The sequence below is a fragment of the Platalea leucorodia genome, assembly GCF_965183815.1.
Source record: "Platalea leucorodia genome assembly, chromosome: 11".
In the NCBI taxonomy this organism is placed as follows: Eukaryota; Metazoa; Chordata; class Aves; order Pelecaniformes; family Threskiornithidae; genus Platalea; species Platalea leucorodia.
The window spans coordinates 4,744,496-4,764,557 of NC_138833.1; the positions used below are offsets into that span (position 1 = coordinate 4,744,496).

At 39.9% G+C, this 20,062-nt stretch overlaps 1 protein-coding gene across 1 annotated transcript in view; it reads right to left on the minus strand.

Moving 5' to 3' along the window:
* The window catches only part of SLIT3 (slit guidance ligand 3), a gene marked incomplete at both ends in the record, with an annotated part of 527,658 nt that overhangs the window by 119,157 nt on the left and 388,439 nt on the right, over window positions 1-20,062 (minus strand). The window contains 3 exons of the mRNA XM_082324538.1: window positions 3,926-4,000; window positions 5,223-5,373; window positions 19,136-19,299. Of these exons, the coding sequence (XP_082180664.1) occupies window positions 3,926-4,000; window positions 5,223-5,373; window positions 19,136-19,299 (390 nt within the window). The remainder of the gene's footprint in view (window positions 1-3,925; window positions 4,001-5,222; window positions 5,374-19,135; window positions 19,300-20,062) is intronic.

Consider the following 20,062-nt stretch of genomic DNA (forward strand, 5'->3'; position numbering starts at 1 on the left):
AAAAACACGCATATGCAGACACTTTAACCTTTTAAAAACCAGCAGGGTAATCTTACCAATTTAATTCCTAAATAAAATGTGGCATAACTTTGCATTATGGATCTGTGACCTTTACGTTTCTATATCAAGAATTCAATTTTGGTTTGCATTAAAATGTATTAAATCCTGGGCTGACACATCATACAATAAGATTCAGCTTAGGAGGAATATTTACAGACAAATTACACCCCAAAAGCTAATTATGCATTAGAGGTGGGATTAGCAGTACCACCTATTGCAAAGGTGGTCTGACACTTCCCATTTTTTTTTATGTTTCCTTTACAGCACTGGCAAGATTTACAGAATGAACTGTCTGATGTCCTTTCCATGTTTAGAGGTAGATGCTTTTTAGTTTTATTTTTCTTTTTTTTTAAACAAAAGAAGGAAGTTCACGTATTCCAGGAAATAAAGCAAACCAAAATACCATTTTTCTCATATCTCAAAACTCTGATAATCTTTTTGTGAAAAGCCCAAAACACTCAAATAAATTCCGATTTCAAATTTGTTAATTGGTAACTGCCACGTAGGTGTTTTATTCAAAGGATACATCTTCCCTGTGAAAAATCTGTTAGGATTTGGATGAATCTTTAGTCTTTAACAGAGATTTAAGATGCCACAAGCCAAGGAGACTGCAAGATATATTTTTTGGAAAATTTGAATTTTAGGAGCTAATTTTCCAGACATTTTTTTCACTTCAGATTCTTTTTCAGATGACATCTTCCAATGTCTCTCAAGACAGTGCAGGACACAGAGCTACGGACTGTGCGAAGTCTGGGACTGGGCACATTTCTCTATCCAAGTACCTACTCTAGCAATTCCAGGCAGTATTAAGAAGTAATGTCCTTGGCTGGACAGAGAGGGGGCCCCAGAGGTCTGTGAAGGCTATAAAATAAGCTCAAGGCAATGCAGTGGAGTAATCGCCCGTGAGGGCTAGGAAGGGAGCCTGAGTGAGAAGAGTAGGAGTTGTGTCAGTGGCCAGAGAGAGGCAGAGGGAAGAGGGACGGACGCTGGCCTTCCGCTGAGGCAAAACACGGTGAGAATTGAAACCACGCTGAATCAGCAGATGAGGAACCAAGCAAGGGATTGCGACAAGAGTACAACTGAAAATTATTATGTGAATATATAATTAAAGACTATTTTCACATATACACACTGGAGCAACCCTAATACGTCAATGCCAAGTCTATGAGTACACCCCTTTGGAATCTTATTAGAAAACCCAAGAGACTGCGATACGCAGCAACACACATACAGACACGGACAACTGACAGAGCCTGAGTAACAAACCAACGAATGTGAGCGTACACTTAGAACGCAAGTAAAATCCGAATCCTCCTTAAAGTCCAATTTACAGACCACCTCAGAGTGTTATGTTATAAACCAAAGCTACACTTAAGCATAATATAAGATGAGGAGGCACCAAGATGAAACACTCATCAAGGTGAAGGAAGGGCTAATTCCTCTATCTGTGGAATTATGCTGGAGCTTTACTAGTCACTGTGGAACCGAGGTACTCTTAAAGTAGTTTCTTTGCAAATTTCCTTGATATGGATCTGTCACTAGTCTTAAACTGAAGTGAAGGACAATCAGAGGGCAATCATTCAAATGTCTATTCAGATATCCTGATTCCAGATATTCAGATTCATTTTAGAAGAAAGAGAATTACAGAGATTAAATAAAGAAAATAAGAAAAAAAGGTGTTTAGACTAACGGCCTGCCACTGCAAAGCTCTGAATTGTCTTCTTAAGCCTAGGAAGCAATGCAATTTCCAGACAGATTTCTCCACCTGCTGTTTTCCTTTAACACTTGAACAGACAAGGAATATGATAAGACAGAGTCAATAATGCCAATGAAATAACAGTAAAAATTCTTGCTCCTTGTACACACTGAAAAATGGGGGTTTGATCAATATTTTTCCTCCTTAATTTAATAGCAGCAGTACGCAGTCAGACTTAATGAAGAGCACATGCATCACATTCCTGCCACACACAGAGAGCTGCTGCATTAGGACCATTAGCAGTGGCAATCCCATCCACTGGTACTTCCTTGCGTTTCCCTTCTTGCATGATGGAAAGAGGCCTATTATTAGCAGAAAGATACTTAGTAAAGGCCACATAATAACGTAGAAGGAAAGAGGTGTGTGTTTGCTGCTTTGTTTTTTCCTGGTAACCCCTTCCCTTCATGAAATGGGACGAGGAGAATTAGGAAAAAGACGTCTAATCTGGCTTTTCAAGCTACTGAGTGAGGTTATGGTTGAAATGTTGCTCTGCTTATATGAAAAAACACCCTTTTCAGAAAATCCCTTTATTCCAATTGAGATACTTCTTTACAACATCAGGAAGAACACAAGAAATTAGTTCAGCTACAAAGATTACCTAAAGAGCCTCTGCTTGGAGGCTGCCACTAAAAAAAAAATCCATAGGGGAGAGACTTTTTATGAGGCGTAGGGCACAACTACTTCTTTTTGCCATCTGTTTGAACTGCAATGGTACACCTCGGTTCTCATTGCCTGTCAAGAACAGAGCAGAAAGATTTTTTTGTTTCACAGGAAGCAAACTCTTAAAAAAACCTCTCATACGTGTTTCACGCCACATTTATGCATAACAACACAGCTCTGTCGAGGCATCCCTGCCACCTGAGTGATTGACGGGAACAGGAAGGACAGCACCATAACTTGCCTACGGTAAGTTTTAAACAAAATGCAAGAAATTATTCCAGCTATCGCACCTCTCCAATTTTCAAAACATAAATCCTGAAGGTTTGACGAGGACAGATGCTTTCCTATTTGTGTATAATTTATATACCATGCATTTTTCATTCCCATTTGCTACCTACTTGCACGGGCAACAGAGCACCTCAACAATGTCAACAACTTTTTCTAAGTGCACTGTAGCCACAACCTATGGATCATTCATAAAATACCAGGCTAACGTATACGAGTAACTCCCCAAGTCTGGCACCCTGTGCTTGCCCAAAGACAGCCCCCGCTCCCAAACCTGCACTGCTGCATCTGAAACTCTTCCAGAACCAAAACTGACAGAAGAATCCCACTACAGTTGTCTCCAAAGCCCCTGAGATCTTACATGGATTCAAACGGCTAGGAAGCTCCAGACGGCAGAAACCATGTGAAATGAATGCAGAACAGAAAGCCTGGTTGGTTGGTTTCCCTAAATTACCTTGACTATAGCAATAAAATCTTACTAAAAGTAAACAGTTAGATGAGACATTAGCAATGGGGCCATAGGTTTAAAACTTTCAATAACTTCAGAAAGATCCATCTAGAGGCTATCAGGAGGTATCTAATATATTATCCTCTTTTCAAAACACAGCTCTTACTAAATATATACATTATACGATGCCAGGACTCAGGCTGTTAACGGAACTATACAGATAGATTTGAATGACTGATCTCTAAATTAGCTAATCGATTCTCCTCTCTAAAACAATAATGATCAAAAGAAGTTGCCTTGTAATCTGTATCTTGTAATATTGTTTTCCTTTGACTATTTGAAACAATCACACTAGTTGGAGTCACGCAATACATTCAAAAGACAAAACCAAAGTGCTAAACTTTGTAGCCATCTCTAACAATAAGCATACATCTGAATAAATGCTGGGACAGAATATCCCCTTCAGTCTCCATGAGTTGAAGACTTTAAGAAACATAGCCTAAAGAATACTGACATGTCAGCCTAGGGATCTTCATCCATCACTGTGGTTTAACTGGGCCTGTGCATCTAACAGGCAACTCATTCAGTTTCCTTAAATTCACATTAAAAAAGCAATTTCTGCCACTGCAGTACTGAACTATAAAAAATTTATCCCTTCCTCCTTCCTTATAATCCAAAGCAGCATGTATTCTAACAAGCAAGTGACTCAAACTTACATTTTTCTGAGGTTGGGCAATTTCTTGAAGAGTCCGATAGCTTCCAAAACAGAAATATCATTGTCGTTCAAACGCCTGATAGGAACAAACAAAAAGACATTTAATACTTCACAGATGTCTGTAGATATAGCTCTGTGACATGCAGGGCTGCCACACAGAGAACTATGACCTTTGTTAAGCAAGACACTATCTGCCATCTCTCTCAGACTCCTAGAGTGAAAAGAGCGTAGCTTTGAAGGAAAGGGACCATAGAAGACAATCTATAGTAAAAGCTTTTAAGACGCCTTTAAGAGCGCAATGCCAAAGGACAGTGTCAGAATGCCACCTTCTTCTGATGCGCAGGATTATTAACCTTAACCATTAAAAAGCCTTGTTTGCGTGACTAAACCTCCTTCACGCATTCTGCTACAGAAGGCATGCAATTGGAGATGTGGTCCGCGTAAACAAGGGATCTGATTTCAGGTCCCTTCCCATCAAAGTCTACTTGTCTTCAAAATTAATGTGAAGGCCACTGTCTTGGCAGGCTTGGGATGCAAAATTCTTTATCTGATTACATGCGGCTCCATTTTTCTGTGTAGAGACTTTGCTGTGTTTCTGGATGTCGCTCTCTCATATTTTTCAATCTTAACTTCAGATCAACAATTTTTATGGGGGTTTAAATAGAATACCTTAAGTACAATCAATAGAGTACTAACACAAAAAGAGAATGGTGTTTGAAGGGGCTACTAATATAACAAAAGAACAAGATTCTTAAGTTACTAAGTAATAAACATGTTTTCTCACACTCTCTTTAGCAGCATATTATGTTTATAATTGCTAAGAATCTCTAAAAGCAAACAAATTTCATAAAATCACTTATAGCTTAACAATACATTAGCTTTAGCGAGAGCCATTTCACTCAAGGAGCAGGCACTGCTGAGATGGAATGAGTTCCTGATCACAGATTTAACTCAAAAGGGTTAATCCATTTCTTAAAATAAAAATGACCAGATGCAAAGACAAAGGACTCGGAGGAAGGGAAAGGCACCATACAGCTTGGGCCCCATAACAGGTCAACGCTTCAAGAAGACACACACAGGCAGCTGATGCGCAGGGCCACGGCTCCTTTCTCATCCCCACAGTTCGCGTGAATGCTAAGGAAATAAGAGAGTTGTGGTGCTCCTTTGAAATAAAATTAACTTCCCCCTTTTTCACACAGAGATTAAAGTAGAAGGTGCCTTGAGTCCCTTTTACAGCCTTTAAAAACTAGGAAAACCAACACGCCCTGCTGAGCACACTTTGGAGAGGCAGCACTTACAGATCAGTAGTATATTCAGGAAGGTGGCTGGGTAATCGGGTGAGTTTTTGGTTAGAGCAGTCTACAATTGTTCCCTCGCAGCGACACTTCTCAGGACAGACAAGGTCCATGAAACACTTCCCGGTGAATTTACTTCTGTAATCCTCTGACCCTGCAATAAAAGGAAAATATATTCCAGCAAACAGCTCCTGATAACTGCAGCAATCAGAGACTTTATGGAATCTGTTCTCAACACTGCCTCCTGTCAGCTCCCAGCTCCTGCGCGCGATTTTAATACTTGACAAAGATTTTTGTTCAGCAATTTTTCAAATTACTCCCAAGACTAGTCTGTGTTTTCTCACTCTTCCCTTGATAGATTAATTCCTTGTCTAACAAGCCTACCTGTTAAAGTATTTTTTGAAGCACGTCTAATTAGCTGTTGGAGCCTGCTTCAAAGGAGCTCCAGCAAAGTCACTTTTTCCCATTTGGAACTTAGTCCAGCAACAAGGAAAAGGGAACTCATGAAAGCGGGAGCTATCTTGGTGCATTCAAATGACCAAGGATTTTTAAAGATGTCATTACAAAGCCCCAAATTTTCAGACCTCAGCTACTAGAGTTATTTTTGAGAGCATTCTTTTATCAGAGAACCTTGTCAGTTTTCCAACAATTAGATACCTTTATTAACCATGTTACACAAACAGCAGAGGAAAGTAATAGCAGTTTAAATCATTTTCATTTTAATTAAGGAACGGGTAGACCATACTTAGTGAGAAGCACTCCCTGATGTACCATTATACCATGATTGCCAGACCTCTTTGACTGGGTTTTTGACCCGTTCTAATGAAATGCTTTTCCAATTAGGCCCAATGAACTAATCTGTCCTTTTCAGGTTTGGTTTTTCTCTTTTAATAGCAGCAGGTTGGAAACTTGATCTCTGTGCTTCAAGGAACTGGGAGCATTAATAAATGTGTATGTAAGCAAAGCGTTGCCAAGACTGCCAATACCTACCCACTCGCTTCGTATTTCATAATGGAAGCACCAGAATTGTCTCAGGAACCTTGTGTAACGCCCAGTGATCATAACTACCAAGAAGCACTTTTTAACTTTTCCAGAGTTTTAAAAGTCAATTGCAAGGCTTTCTCAGGAATGATCTGACCAAGTTCAGTTTTTAAGAACCTGAAAACATCAATAAAAACTTAAACCTGAGCTGAAATTTGTTTTTAGAGACTTGATGACATTCTTCACCTGCTTCCCCTTCCCAGACCAATAAATACACCACTGCTCATTTTATGACCGCATACTGTTTTCTGTAAGAAAAAAGAAGTCACCTAAACCCACTATTATTTTAATTTACGTTATGCATTACCTCCACAGGGTGATGCAGTGAAAGCAAGCAATTCTGCAGGCAGTCTAACATTTTGATTCCACAGACACACTTCAGGTTAGTTTTGTAATTCCGAACTAGACTATGAGAAACATCACCTACAGCTTTGTACATTACCGCTTCTGTGGTGCTAAATACTTTGCAGGTTATCATGCTTATTGTAAATTACACATCTAAAGTGAGACTTGGCTCCTGGTTTTAGCTTGACAGCACAGCACTTAAAATATTAGGGCCACTGGGCATTTTAAAGTATTATAAAAATACACTCTAAGCCTTTCCCCACACCACCATCATTTAAACTCTTATCCTTTCAGAAAAACCCATCTGATTTCCAGTCCTAAAAATTCCAGGCTTGGTAGTCAGGCTAAAACGATAAGTGATGAGTGTATTATGGCTTGATTACAAGAACATACAGCTATTCCTTCCTAGGTCTATGAGACAGTACATTTGGTTGTTTACGATTCCTTGAAAATAACGCCAACGGTGAACCGTTATCAGGACCAGAGTTTATTAAAACTGCCACAATTACAGTACGCCTTGAAAAACCCAACAAAATTTTCCAGTGATCAGAAAGCATCTTGGAAATCCTCAAATTAACTCTCGAAGAAGCACTTCTAATTTTCATCGTAAAAGCTCTCTTTGAAAGAATAATCACAAACGTCACGAAGTTACACAGAGTAAAAATTTATTAAGTATCATTTTTAGTCTACGGATAGATACAAGATTCATCTTCCTAAGAGAAAAAAGAAGGATGGGAAAGTAAGTGGAATGCTTTACAAAAGAGGAAAAGGGGTATATAACATTAGAGGGTGAAAATCAGTTTTGTTTTTCTCTCAAGCTTTCTGGCAAAGTACGTAAAGTATATTTACCACATTTTGACTTAGCAGTCTCACTCTCCTGATGGCATACAGCTTTCCACACTGCATCAGCTACAAGAAGCTGATCTTGCCTGGGCATCAGTCCACTGCCTCCACGCTTACAACAGGGGAAAGCCCTCCTGGCTCGGCAGGAGAGGAAGGGAGCAAACATCACCTTTGTACTTTTCTTTCTTTCTCTCGCTCACTCTATTTTTTTCTTTGACTTTTTTTTCTTCTAAATGAGGTTTATTAAATAAGAGTTACCCAGGTAAGCACTGAGTCAAAAGTCATCAACAGCATGTATATGAGCAAGTACTCAGTCATCCATTAGACTGTGAGACAGCAGGAATCACCTGCCAAAGACTAGATAAAATTTACTATTTGACCTGAGCCTTGAGATCACTTGGACAGGTGGCTGCTCTATTAAGATATTCCCATCTGGGATACTAATGTGAAATTCAGCCATCTGCTTGCAGAACTATTTAAGTGCGTATATCCATTCCCACACACAGGGCTTTATCAGCGTACTGCTGCAGGGCTCGGAGCGAACATGACGGGATTCAGGAAGAACAATTACCCATCACGTGCATGTAGGACTTCTTGTATGCTGTAAAATCATCTGTGGAAAGCCATGGAAAAGAGATGCAGGACAGACAGAGAAGAAACACTTGGCTTCATTTTACTATTCCAGACCAGGCATTTGGTCATTTTATTATACCTGAAAGCATATGTGCACTGTAGCTGAGAACTCCGTGAAGCTTGGCTAGATGTAAAACATGTCCTGGGACTTTCCAGTAATTTCCAAAATTAAAAAGAATTAAGTTTGCTGTAAAATGAGAAGCCAAGGCAACAGCAAGGCCTGTATTTAACTGATGGCAACTCTGTTTATCTGAATTGCTAGTTATTCTGATAACATTTTCATTTCACAACTTACGTGACATCACTATCAGGTACCAGGACATTGCAATTCCTCAGTATCATAAAACAAACACACACGCCATTCTACAAAACAGCAGTATTGAGATAAAGAAACACGACGTTTCCAAGTGCTCAAAAATTTTAGGTGCCTTTCTAATACCCACATGAAGAAATTAAGCAACAGAGACAAATACCTTTTTGTCCTACTTTTCTTTTTAACCATTGTTTAGCAAACCCGATTTCAGCTTTTAAAACTTAGCTTTGCCTAAAAGGACTTAAAAGGAGTGCTGGATGATCTCTTCTGGAAAAAATCAAGCTGTCTCAACAGGGGCTTGAATACTGACCTGATATCTTCATTCTAGAAAAGATGGATCCAGCTGCCTCAAATTTGGTACCAAAAATATGATCACAGACATCACTTGGTCTAAAACTTGGACAAAAAACCAGGAATCCTGACACTCACTTCTTCTTGTAACCACTAGATCACAATTCTCATAGGTTGTCAGGAAAAAAAGGAGGTACGTTGTTTGTCATAATTTCACACCGGTAGTATGAATTCTTATCAGTAATTACAGAGAAAATCTAAGAATCTCAGATGTCCTTCTTCTGATGGCTCCACAACAGGTACGTAACAAATTTGCAAGATGAGGCAATATTTCCGTATAAGAAAACTTCTGTATGAGGCTTTCAAAGTCCTTTATGAATAGGTGTAATTATCTCTACTTCACATAGAGGGGAAGTTAGGCAGAAGTACGTTAAAGATCTTATCTAAGCTGTCCAAGCTAAACTGGCCCATTTGGGTATGCTGACTCAGCTTTGTGCTCTGTCACTATTGGATAAATACTGTTTTCATACAGGCCACGTTACCCGTGTCATTTCAAGAGAGAAAAGATAATGCTTTGCAGACTCTTCTGAAGTTCTTTTGCAGTATACTTCTTCATAATGAAATGCCAGCGCAGTAAAGTTGCTCAGATCAGGTCCAAAGTTACGTTAAGTAGCAGGCATCTTGTTACAAAAGCCGCATCCAAAGCATACCTCAAGTAGAAGGACTCACCGGACAGCTCAAATAGAGGTATGTAGCTTACATTATTTATAAGGTAAGAAGATAAAAAATGATTTTTCATCTCTGTCGGTATGGCTGGAATCACCCTTGAATCATATTAATCAACAGGATGCCTAACTTCTTCATTCTAAGAGCAATTAAACAGATTAATTACTTAGAAATGGTTATTCTGCATGCAAGCCCTCTGGAAAGTCTGTCGCAAACGTCACTAGGGCTCCCCCCTGCAGTGCCCGGGAGTCTGGTTAAGCAACACTTCACCTTTTTCATTTTTCCTGTGAGAAAAGGGGAATCTCTCACCTTTTGATGCTTCTGAAAACAGCAGAAGTATCCCAGCATGCCATGCGGCAGGGAGTATGCAGCCTTCCATGGTGCTTGACAGAACCATGTTCAATTTGTATTGTTCTACCACATGGTTAGATCAAGCACAAAGGAAAACCCCATGAACAGCCAGAGTCAGAGTTAGGCAGCGCCAAAGAGAGAAGAGCGTTGAGAGGAAGCAGCAATGGAGAAGCACAAGCTGAAGGTTCACGGAGAGCTGCTCTCCACTCCACCCATGCAAAAAGGTGCTGGATACAAGAGGTCATCCTTTACGCTACAACTGCAGGAACACCCTGGAGCACAATTGGGGTTAGTGTACAAGAACAGAGCCCAGGCGAATTCAGAAACAGAACTAACGTGATAGAAAATACTACCAAAGGACGGCAAACAGCTCCTTCCGGGAAGGATGTGCAACTTCCACCACATATTGAACGCCCAATCTACGCTGCTTTTTATTAGCTACTTACTCTCTCCCGGTGTCTCCTTTCAGGATAAATGCCATTTTGGTTTTCTCCATTTATTTAAATGCAATCTTAGAAATACCGCAGCTCGTATTAATAATAGTATGTTCTGAGCTGATGGCCAAGCTCTGGCATTAAGTGCTCCCCAAGCGCCCTTTGAGCCTGATTTCAGCTCCCAGCGGCCTTTCGTGCTGGTGCCACTTACACTGACAATCTGTAATTACTGCTGCTTTTCTTGGTTTTCCAACTGCACTTTACAGCAAGGTAGCACACACATGCTACTACAGACATATTAAGGCGAACAGGAGTATTTTGGTAGTCTGTTTCTTGGCATAATATTTGTTGGGTTTTGTACATCGTTTGCTGATGGAAGCATTCTCTCTTTCTGACATCCTGGATTATTTCAAACAGCTTTACTTCTTGTAACTCATTCCTGCAACTTTGACGTATAAAGCAGGGCATTCAGTTTTGGCTTGACTGCTCCCACTGAAATGAAACTCCCACTGCCTTTAACGTCTGCAGAGCTATGCCAGCGGAGAGCGCTTTTGAAAGTCACGTCTCAAATGTTCTTGCAGGCTTCACGACCGAGAGAGGAAGCGGCTGTCCTCTGCAACTGCTCAGAACATTCTGCTGGACTTCAGCGAAGGTCAATGCTTGCGCTTTTAAAAAAAATATCACTTTCCTTAGTAAGGGGTTTGCATTGCCCAAAGAACAAAGTCAGCATCAAGCAGATACTCATTGCCTACACGGAGAACAATGCAAGTACTTGAGCAGAGATGACAGATAATACAGCAAGGGGCTCTGCCGCACCATTTTGCTATGAACCAGCATTATTATGCAGAAAGTCAACACACAATTACTTGGGAACTCCAGAAAATAAGTACAGTGTTAACTTAGTCACCTCATACTGCGGGTTTGCGTACAGCAATGAAAGACAATTTGATTTACTGTCTATCTTTACAATCTAAGGAAGAAAATAAAGCAGCTTTTTAGGGGAACCTAACACAATAAAGCTTCAATCCCCACAAGCTGCCAAACTAGCCAGAGTCCTAACTGATACAAAAATTAGATTATTAATTTTCTTTTGTGACTCATGCAACATGGCACAAAGAGGCATTAATTTTCTTCCATGATTCACTGAAAGTATGCATAACCCTGGAATCCACACCTCATTTATTCAGAAATTATACCCATAACTAGCATTCCTGCCAATCATTTTGTATGGCTCTAGCAAAGAAGGATGCAGAGTTCCATACCCTTATTCCTACACTGGTTTAATAATGCAGCAATTCTGGCATGGGCTCTTCAGATAAATTCATCCACAGCATTCTGTTAAGCAAAGAGAAGTAATAGTTCATATCTTCCAAAGACTTTTATATTATATACTGATTTTCAGTATTAAGTGGAATTTCTGTAATAAACTCGGTAATTTCAGCGTCAATGAACTCTTTCAGTCCTACTGGAAACAAATGCAGTCAGAGCCCTGCAAACGTCTTCCTGAGAAACCCCTAGAGAATATTTTGAACAAGTCTCTATTCCTTTGCTGCACTAATTAAACACTGCTTACAATAACTGCCTAAGCTAATCATCAACTACAATGAACAAGAGGTACCAGCACACAAAGCAAAGTCTGCCAAAACCCTAATTTATGTCCCCAGAATACATGAGAGGCAAAATACTCCGCAGGCACATTCTGGCCTTTCTGCTTGTTGCAGACTATCACAAAAAAGCTGCAGGAACAGAGCCTCCTCCTCTTTTTTCTTTTTTTTTTTTTTTTTTTTTTTGTTTTGGACAAAGAGAACAGAAAAAAACAGGGAAGCACAATATTTTGTAAATTACATTTAAAAAAAAATTCCATAAGCCTTTGGGTGTGCCTAACATCGTTCTGCATAAATGTTTGGGTGGAAAAAAAAAAAAGTAGAAAAAGGAATGATCTTATCTCCAGATACTTGCCAGTTTTCATGAAAAACCCCACCCTCTAGATATACTCAACATACAAGCAGCATTGTATGGTTTGCTCTTAGTGTTAATTCACCTCCGGTAATCCAAGATCTGTTTGTTGATCAGGCACTGAATCCGCAGCTTGCTGAGAATTTGTATATAGGACCCTATTTTTAAGTGTCCCATCAAGCTGTAACACCTCAGGAGACTGCCGCAGGCTCAGAATAGTCAGATGAAAATTTATTGTCCAATTGCAGGCTCAAACATTCTTGCACTGGTTTTAGCTGACTAGCTCTCTCCATGCCAATGCCTCTCCAATTATTTTCTTTACCCTATTCAAGTGACCGCTATACACACAAAAAAGTGCTAACTTTGTATCTCTGGTAAGTGTTGCTCAGCTTAATCTCAACACACGCAATGGCAACGTGAGAGAAACAAACTCCGTCTCACCTTAGTTTTTGAGGCATCTGAGTTACAGGAGTAATCGCTCAGCTTTCTGCCATAGCTAATGAAGACACCTCCAGAGGACAACTCAGATCTCAAGTGAGGAATCTATATTGCTCTGTACTCTGCCTACATGGGGAATCTAGGACAACTGTGCTATTTGGATGCCTAAGTGATATGGATGCATCTGTGACGACATTCATTCTCCCTCTTTTCATTGCTTCTTTACTATAATTGCAAATAAGGATGGTGGCTGGTTACAAAGCAGTTCAGATGTTTAGTTTTTTTGAAGACAACTTCAACTTGAAAATAAAATGAGGCTCAGCCTTAAAATAAACTTCTTTAACTGAGACATGTCAATTTACTTTCTTATTAAGAACCATACTCTCTGCCAGACAGACCCACCTGCTTTATGTTAAGCTTATGCTTCCTTGAGTAAAATGGTTTCTGTTCTGCCTACTTTCCTCCTACTGCAGTGCAGGAAGCCTTCACTGTAGTGTTCATCATGAGCCAGTGAAGGATTAGAGAAACTGATGCAAATATTAACATAAAGATCTGAATTGCTATTAAAGATTTACAGAAAAGGGAGGGCTATAATCAATATACAGTACAGCCAAATTACTTTTTCAACAGGAACATTTCTACAGTACAAGGGAATTTAGCTCCATTACTATTAGTCATAGCAGTCGTGTTGTGTTCTCTAATGACTTCAACTTCAGAAAAATTTCACGCAAACCAAAGCTCAAATGTACTCGGTTACAGTGCGCGGTGAAGACTTCAGGTTCATAATTAAGAATTCAGTCTAGGATTTAATCTGCAGGTGATTTGTTGCTGTTAAACAACCTTCCATTCAGACAGAATTATTCTTATGCAAAACAAACACACATCCTCAGTTTCCCTATAGTCAGAGTTTCTGAAGGTACTTTTGCTGAGTCTTTGTGTCTTTCAGGGGGAAAAAAAAAAAAAGTAGAACACACAGCGTTTAACTGAATAAAAACAAAAGAGAACACACAAAAAAACCCCACAGAAAGAAATCTGAATGCAGTTAATTTTCCTGTTGTCCAGATCATAGGCAATGTTTCATACTCCTTTCCCTCACTCTGCTCAAGCAAAAGCCCTGGTGAGCAAAAGCGCTGGAGCCTGGCCTCAGACAAGATTTCCCGCAAACGTGACCAGGCCTAGAGCGTCCTGTGCAGGACTGCCGATCCCCACCACCGTCACCTCCAGCACGGACAACCCCACAAGCTGTCAGGGCTCGGTGCCTGCTCAGGCAGGAGCTGCTGGAGACCAGCACCCTAAGGGCAAGCACAACTGCGAATCCCCGAGCACATGGCACTGCAGCACTGTAACAAGGCAGACAAGAGCAGGTGGATATCTGTGCTTTTCATCAAACAGAAAATGCTAAAGGCAGGAATATGAATACATAGCCTGTAAATGACTGTTTGCTTACTGAAAACGGAAGGAATTTGCAAAGTTGTCATCAGAGTGATTGGCAAATTACGGGAACTACAGAGACTGTTTCAATCAGATAAATTATGTAAGATCTGGATTCAATTCACTTGCCTTTCATGACTTTTAAACACTGGCTGAGGTGTAACAATACATTGCACCTTTCATTTTGAGAGCTCAACGAGCTTGAATAGTGTTTACGTGTCACTAAGAGCAGAGAAGGGGATAACCTAGGGAGACCAAGAGACGGGAAACATGAGAAGTGCTGTAGGGACCGGACAGAAAGCCCTGATGTGCAGCCTGTGTTCTCCCGACTGGGAACACTCCATCCCCTGCAGTTCTGTGCTTCTAAGGCCGAAACAATGCAGAGAAGAGAGAAGAAAATTTCAGGTAATCACAAGTAATAGGAACTCCGTTCCGAAGGAGACAGGTAACCCAAGAAAGGTGAGTATGTATGAAGACGGAGACTGGAAAAGACACATAAAGAATTAGGAGGAAAACTGCAATTAGTAGGAAGAGGTTATATCAAATGCCTTTGAAAATTATGAGCGAACAAACAGCAAATACATTACAATGTAATAACAGGAGATAACAAAAGAGATATGACACTAGCCCTAAATATGCAAGCTCTGGATGCATATGTACCACACCGCAGAGGCTGACTTTGATTTGGGCTGGGTTAACAAGAAGCAGTGTCCAAAAAGGAGAGAATTGTGCTGGCAGATGGTTCATTGTCCTCCTCCCATTATCCCCTGTGCTTTTGATTTGTACAACACTATCTGGAACCGAAGTAACTAATTAAAGTCAGTTAGATACAATGTATGCCCCAACGCGAGAGGAAGCAAGAGGACAGGTTTACTCCATAGTATTTCAAATAGTAACCTTATTTCTAAGATTCTTATTTCTAAGAATCAGAAGATAAAAAGCTTTCGTGATGTTATGCTCGCAGATATACATACGCTTTGATCATTATCAGAAATGGTTTGTGTAGGTACGGCAGGTGGAACTTTCATCGCTTTTGAAATACACAATATACTGAAAAACGCAAACACATCACAGGGGAAAAAAAAGATATACAGTTGAATACAAGGGCAGCTCTCTGCAAAAGCTGTTTCATACACAGTGTCACACAGCAATCAAGGATCCTGCCAGCTCTTGAAGTGACAATAAGCTACCACAGAGACAACACAATCTGCTCATAGATTCGTTTCCCTTCCTCCTGAAGCCCAGTGCTGCTTTAGAAAACAAAACTGCTGTGTAGCGAACTTAATCAAACGCTACTGGGCAGATTATTTTTGTTGTTCTTTTTTCGTCCTGTTCCTACTAAGAATGGGAGCCTCCAGTGACCTAAGGCTGGCAAGTACCATTGGATCCTTAGGTGGTCACAGCGGGCAGATGCAGCCAAAAAGAAAATGATCATCAGAATTTTACTGTTGCCACTGAAAATGACAGTATTTCCCTTTTCTAAACAGAAGAGAGAGAGAATTAGTCACAGCCTGTTCCTCCAATTTCTCTTTCAAGAAAAACCTTTTTTAGTCTCAAATTCTAAAGCTGTAGGGAGAGCGTTGAGCGAGGGGGAGGTTTATTATTATTTTGGTGCATTGCATTAAATGGAAGGCAGAAAAACGCAGGAAAGAGTATCTATTGCAGTCTGAGGCTTAAACATATCTGGTAGTATATTCAACAGCTTTGCCTGTCTCACAGCCCTGGGCAAAAACATGCCCCTTTCCCTGCTGTTCCTTCATTTCATGCTATAATGCTTCCAATTCTCCTTTTAAAAAGAATTATGTACATTATCTACCTGTTGCACAGAATCTCCTTCCTATGGCCACTCATAACCTTTGCAGATGTTGCTCCGTAATTATCAGTAAAAGCTTGAGTCATTTCGTTCAGGGAGGAAATAGCATCTGGGAAAAGTACCTCGATGATGAATTAAAAACAGAAGGCAAGTTCTTCTTGCTAAATACTATCTAAAAGGATGGTGGGGAGCTGAAATGAAAACTGAAGGAAACAATATGCAGGATTAAGTTTTCTAGATTTGGATTTTTTTTTTTTTTTTTTTACTATGCTGCATAGTTTTGTCTTCACGGTTTCATTTAATTAATCAAATACAGTTCTATTTAGCCCATCTGCATCTCTGAATATGTCCCCTTGACACTACCTTCTTGATGTTCCTTACCATTTCAAACTGATGAAACTTCAAGCATCTCAGCTTTTCTTCCCCATTCCTGCTAACCACTCCTCTCTCTCCTATCCTCGTACAAAAAGCACTTCCCTTTCTTCTCTTAATTTACTGAACAATCACATTTTTTTCTCATGCCAGGTCCTTCCTGACAGTCCCCTTTACGATACTCTGTAGAATTGAAATGAATGTGGAACACACACAGACTGCTTCAGGACAACCTCAGAATTTTATGACTTCAGAACCGGTCCTTTCCCTGATCTCAAAGTATTAAGCTCACCTAAGTTTAACTACGCATGGGTGTGATCCTGACACCGGCTGAGTACCTCTGCTCCCGCAGAGCTTACACTTTCTGTGCATCCTCATCACTTCTCAAAGGTCAAAGACCAGGTCAGGATAAAATCCCTCACGCTGCTTCCTAAACCAACCCCTCGTATTCACCGAGCTTTCCCCCACAGAACCATTTTTCTCACTGTTGACACGTACTAAATTTATTAAACAAGCTACACGAGAATATCAGGATCCTGAAACAAGAATCCTTTGAGAAAAGAGATGCACATTTACAAAAGGATATAAAATAAAAATTCTTTTCTCATACACTGAGCAAAAGATGTGAAAACTAGACAGGGAGAATCCCACAGCCAGCAAGGGCACTGACAAGTTACTAAGCATTGTCATCCCGGTGGGATCGTGCAGGCTCATCCCTGGATAACACAAAGCACTGCTCAATAGTCTGACTTTGAACGATGAAGATTCATACCTCATGGACTTTTCTGCACAGAGACGTGCTGCATTAAAACCTGGGATGAAACATATTCCTCAAAATGAAAACATGGAAAATTCCTGCTGAATGCCAAGTCTGAAGCAGCCATGATTCAAAGGGACAACTTGAGCAGAACAGGTGCCAAGGAGGTCTGTTCTCCGGACTGATTTACAAACTAAGATTCTTCTAAACCATTAGACGTTCCCTGTCTCATGTGAGCAGACAGTGAGTCAAGTTCAATGGATCTCACTGCCATCTGGAAACTCTACAGGCAAGGATATCTTCTCTATTGAGTTTTCGAAAAGAATTAGTTTTCATCCAGCTGAAATCTTTGTTCTGAAGCTGTACAATCCCTGCTCTCCTCCTTCATAAGTCAGGTTTATGCCTTTTCCATGTGGTTTTGATATACTCGTAGAACTGGAGACCAAGGAAAAAACAGCCTAATGCCTGAAGGAAAGGACCCCCAAGACAAGAACTCACACAAAATATTATTCTGAACATCACCAGGTACTGTGTTCTGCATTGTTGCTCTTCTTAGCTATGACCTTTCATAAATGATATCAGATGGTGCTTGCCTTATCCAATAGCCCGCACCATTGTTCAAGGCATGCATGCACATACATAACATTAATTTCTCTAGCCTATTAATAAAAGCAGAAGAAAATAACAATGGCAAATTGGGTACAGATTTACACTGATCTCTTTCTGCAGTCTACTTTCCTTTCTAAATTATATTTATGCATTTTCATTTCCAGGTTCTTTAAATATGAATATTACTGACTAATTGTCTTCTTACTGTGATGGACACAATCCAAAAACCTAGATAAAGTATGTCATAATTTCAGTTCTGCTTATAAATTTTGTGGCTTGAGTCACAAGTGATTGAAGACTTTAACAAGCATGCCCAAGAAAACCTGACTGCAAATGAAGTTATCTTTATTTTATTTTCCCCATAAAGAGAAGGTTTAGCTCAGCATATTGCTCGCAGAGATACACAAAGCACAACGGCTTGTTTTGGGCTGCTGCCATTCAGTTTCATGCTGCATCCCCATCTAGAGTCATTAATCTTTTACCACCAGGAACACAATTAATCATGGTTTTTTTTTTTTTTTCAGAGGAAAAAGACAAAAATCAGAGCAATTTTTATAGAAAACACTGCAAGGTACTCCATCAATAATAGTCATTTTTCTTCTCAGTACACACTAATAGGTTAGCTCACTGAAACCTGCTTGTCTTTACAGTATACAAAAATGCAGTAATCTAAAATACATACAACCAATAGAAAAAACACACGAAGAAGCAGTCTGGTTAGTTGTGCTGTATAAGGCAATAAATGTCCTTTTACTGATAGCTGGACCATAAATAAAGAACGGATACGGTTGAGAAAAAGGTGTTTATGTTACTTTGGAGGTTATTTTCAGGTGGAAACATTTTTCCATCTAGCTCACAACACAAAATCTTTGCCTAAACTATGATGCAAGTTTTGATTCAAAACTTACTAAAACCAAAAATCTTACCAACTTCGCTGGCAGTTTTGCTTGAATTACTGCATGTTGCTTGTGGATATAAAAAAATCTGTGAAAGTACGTGAATCGGTGCCATCCCCTCACCTCCTGCTTCGCTCGCATCCTAGGTCAGAAATGCCCATTGCCAGCTGTATAAAAAGCTCACTCATACTGTTCTCAGCCTTTGAGGTCTGAGAACTTACTTGAGCTCAGCTCTCATTAAGGTCAATAAAAGTTCTGCCTGAATAAAAATGATGATCCATCCACCTCCCACCCCTTCAAAAGATGACATTTGCCACATGGATTCATATATATCTTCCTTGTTCTTCAGACATTTTATAACCTAGTAACTCTTTTAGAATTAAATGTCACAAGCTTTTCTCTTTTCTTTGTTTTTAAGAGACACGCAGAAGACAGCTATAGACTGCCCCCTTTTTTTGTTCCTTTTTTTTTTTTTTTTTTTTTTTTTTTAAATCCATAAGGTAATTGGCTTTCTGGAGAACTAACTGAATTTTCCAAATTTAATTTTAAAAGATGCTCCATAATATCCATTTATAGCAAACACTGTCCTGCAGATTTGATTAGTAGGCTCTCTGGACCTGCTTATTTCTGAATTGAAAGTGCAGTACAGCTTGGATAAATGAATTACCTGAGCAGCGGAACTTCTTGCTCTTGATCTGGCTGATTCGTTTGTTGGCAAGGCGACGCGGATTGCTGCATCGAGCGCCGCTGGTTTCTATCGGATTATCCTGCAGGTAATCAGCCAGCCACTTCAAATGGCAGTCGCACACAAATGGATTCTGAGCTAAATGTCTGCGAGAAGGATGGGATGTTTAATCAGAAGTGACCTGTGACACTGTACTCCATCACTGTTTTTCACAAACGCAAACCTGAAGAGTAGAGTAATTGAATAAGCTTCCAAAAACCCAGGCCTGGCGGAAACCACACGGAGCTGCACATGAATGGGAGAATTCTGTGAGCTATCACATTTCGTAGCTCATTAAGCCTGCTGCAAGTCCTTTCACAGAAAAAACAAAAATTAGTATAGCAAAGCCTGCTTCAAAGGACACAGACCTTCTGTCTACAAAGTCCAATGTTTCCTCCTGAGAGCTTGATATGCTGCCTTTTGAGAGAAACGCACCTTCTTACATGCACCTGACCCAAACATCGTTTTGTATCCTGGTTTAAAATAAATTTTATGGGCAAGCTCAGTTTCCTAGGGATCAAAATGTGAATTAGTAAAGTGCCTTGGATCTGTAGGCAAAGCCAGAAGCGATCCAGAGGCCTCTTCTCAAGAGTGAAGCTGGTATTTGCATACACTCGTCATGCATAACAGCATTCCCCTAATAGTATGTATTTTTTCCTAGACCAAAAATTTTTACTTTTGAGACTGAACTGTTGATGCAAGGTAAGAACTTGACTCTATCCTTCACCAGAATTTGCACAACATATTTCCCCCACAACTGGAAACAGGTATCACAGCACTGATTTTAACTGGATATTTAGACTTTGTTAATAGAAATCTGCTGGAGTATCTTAGAGAGAAACAGTATTTCTCTGCTGCTGTTATGATTCA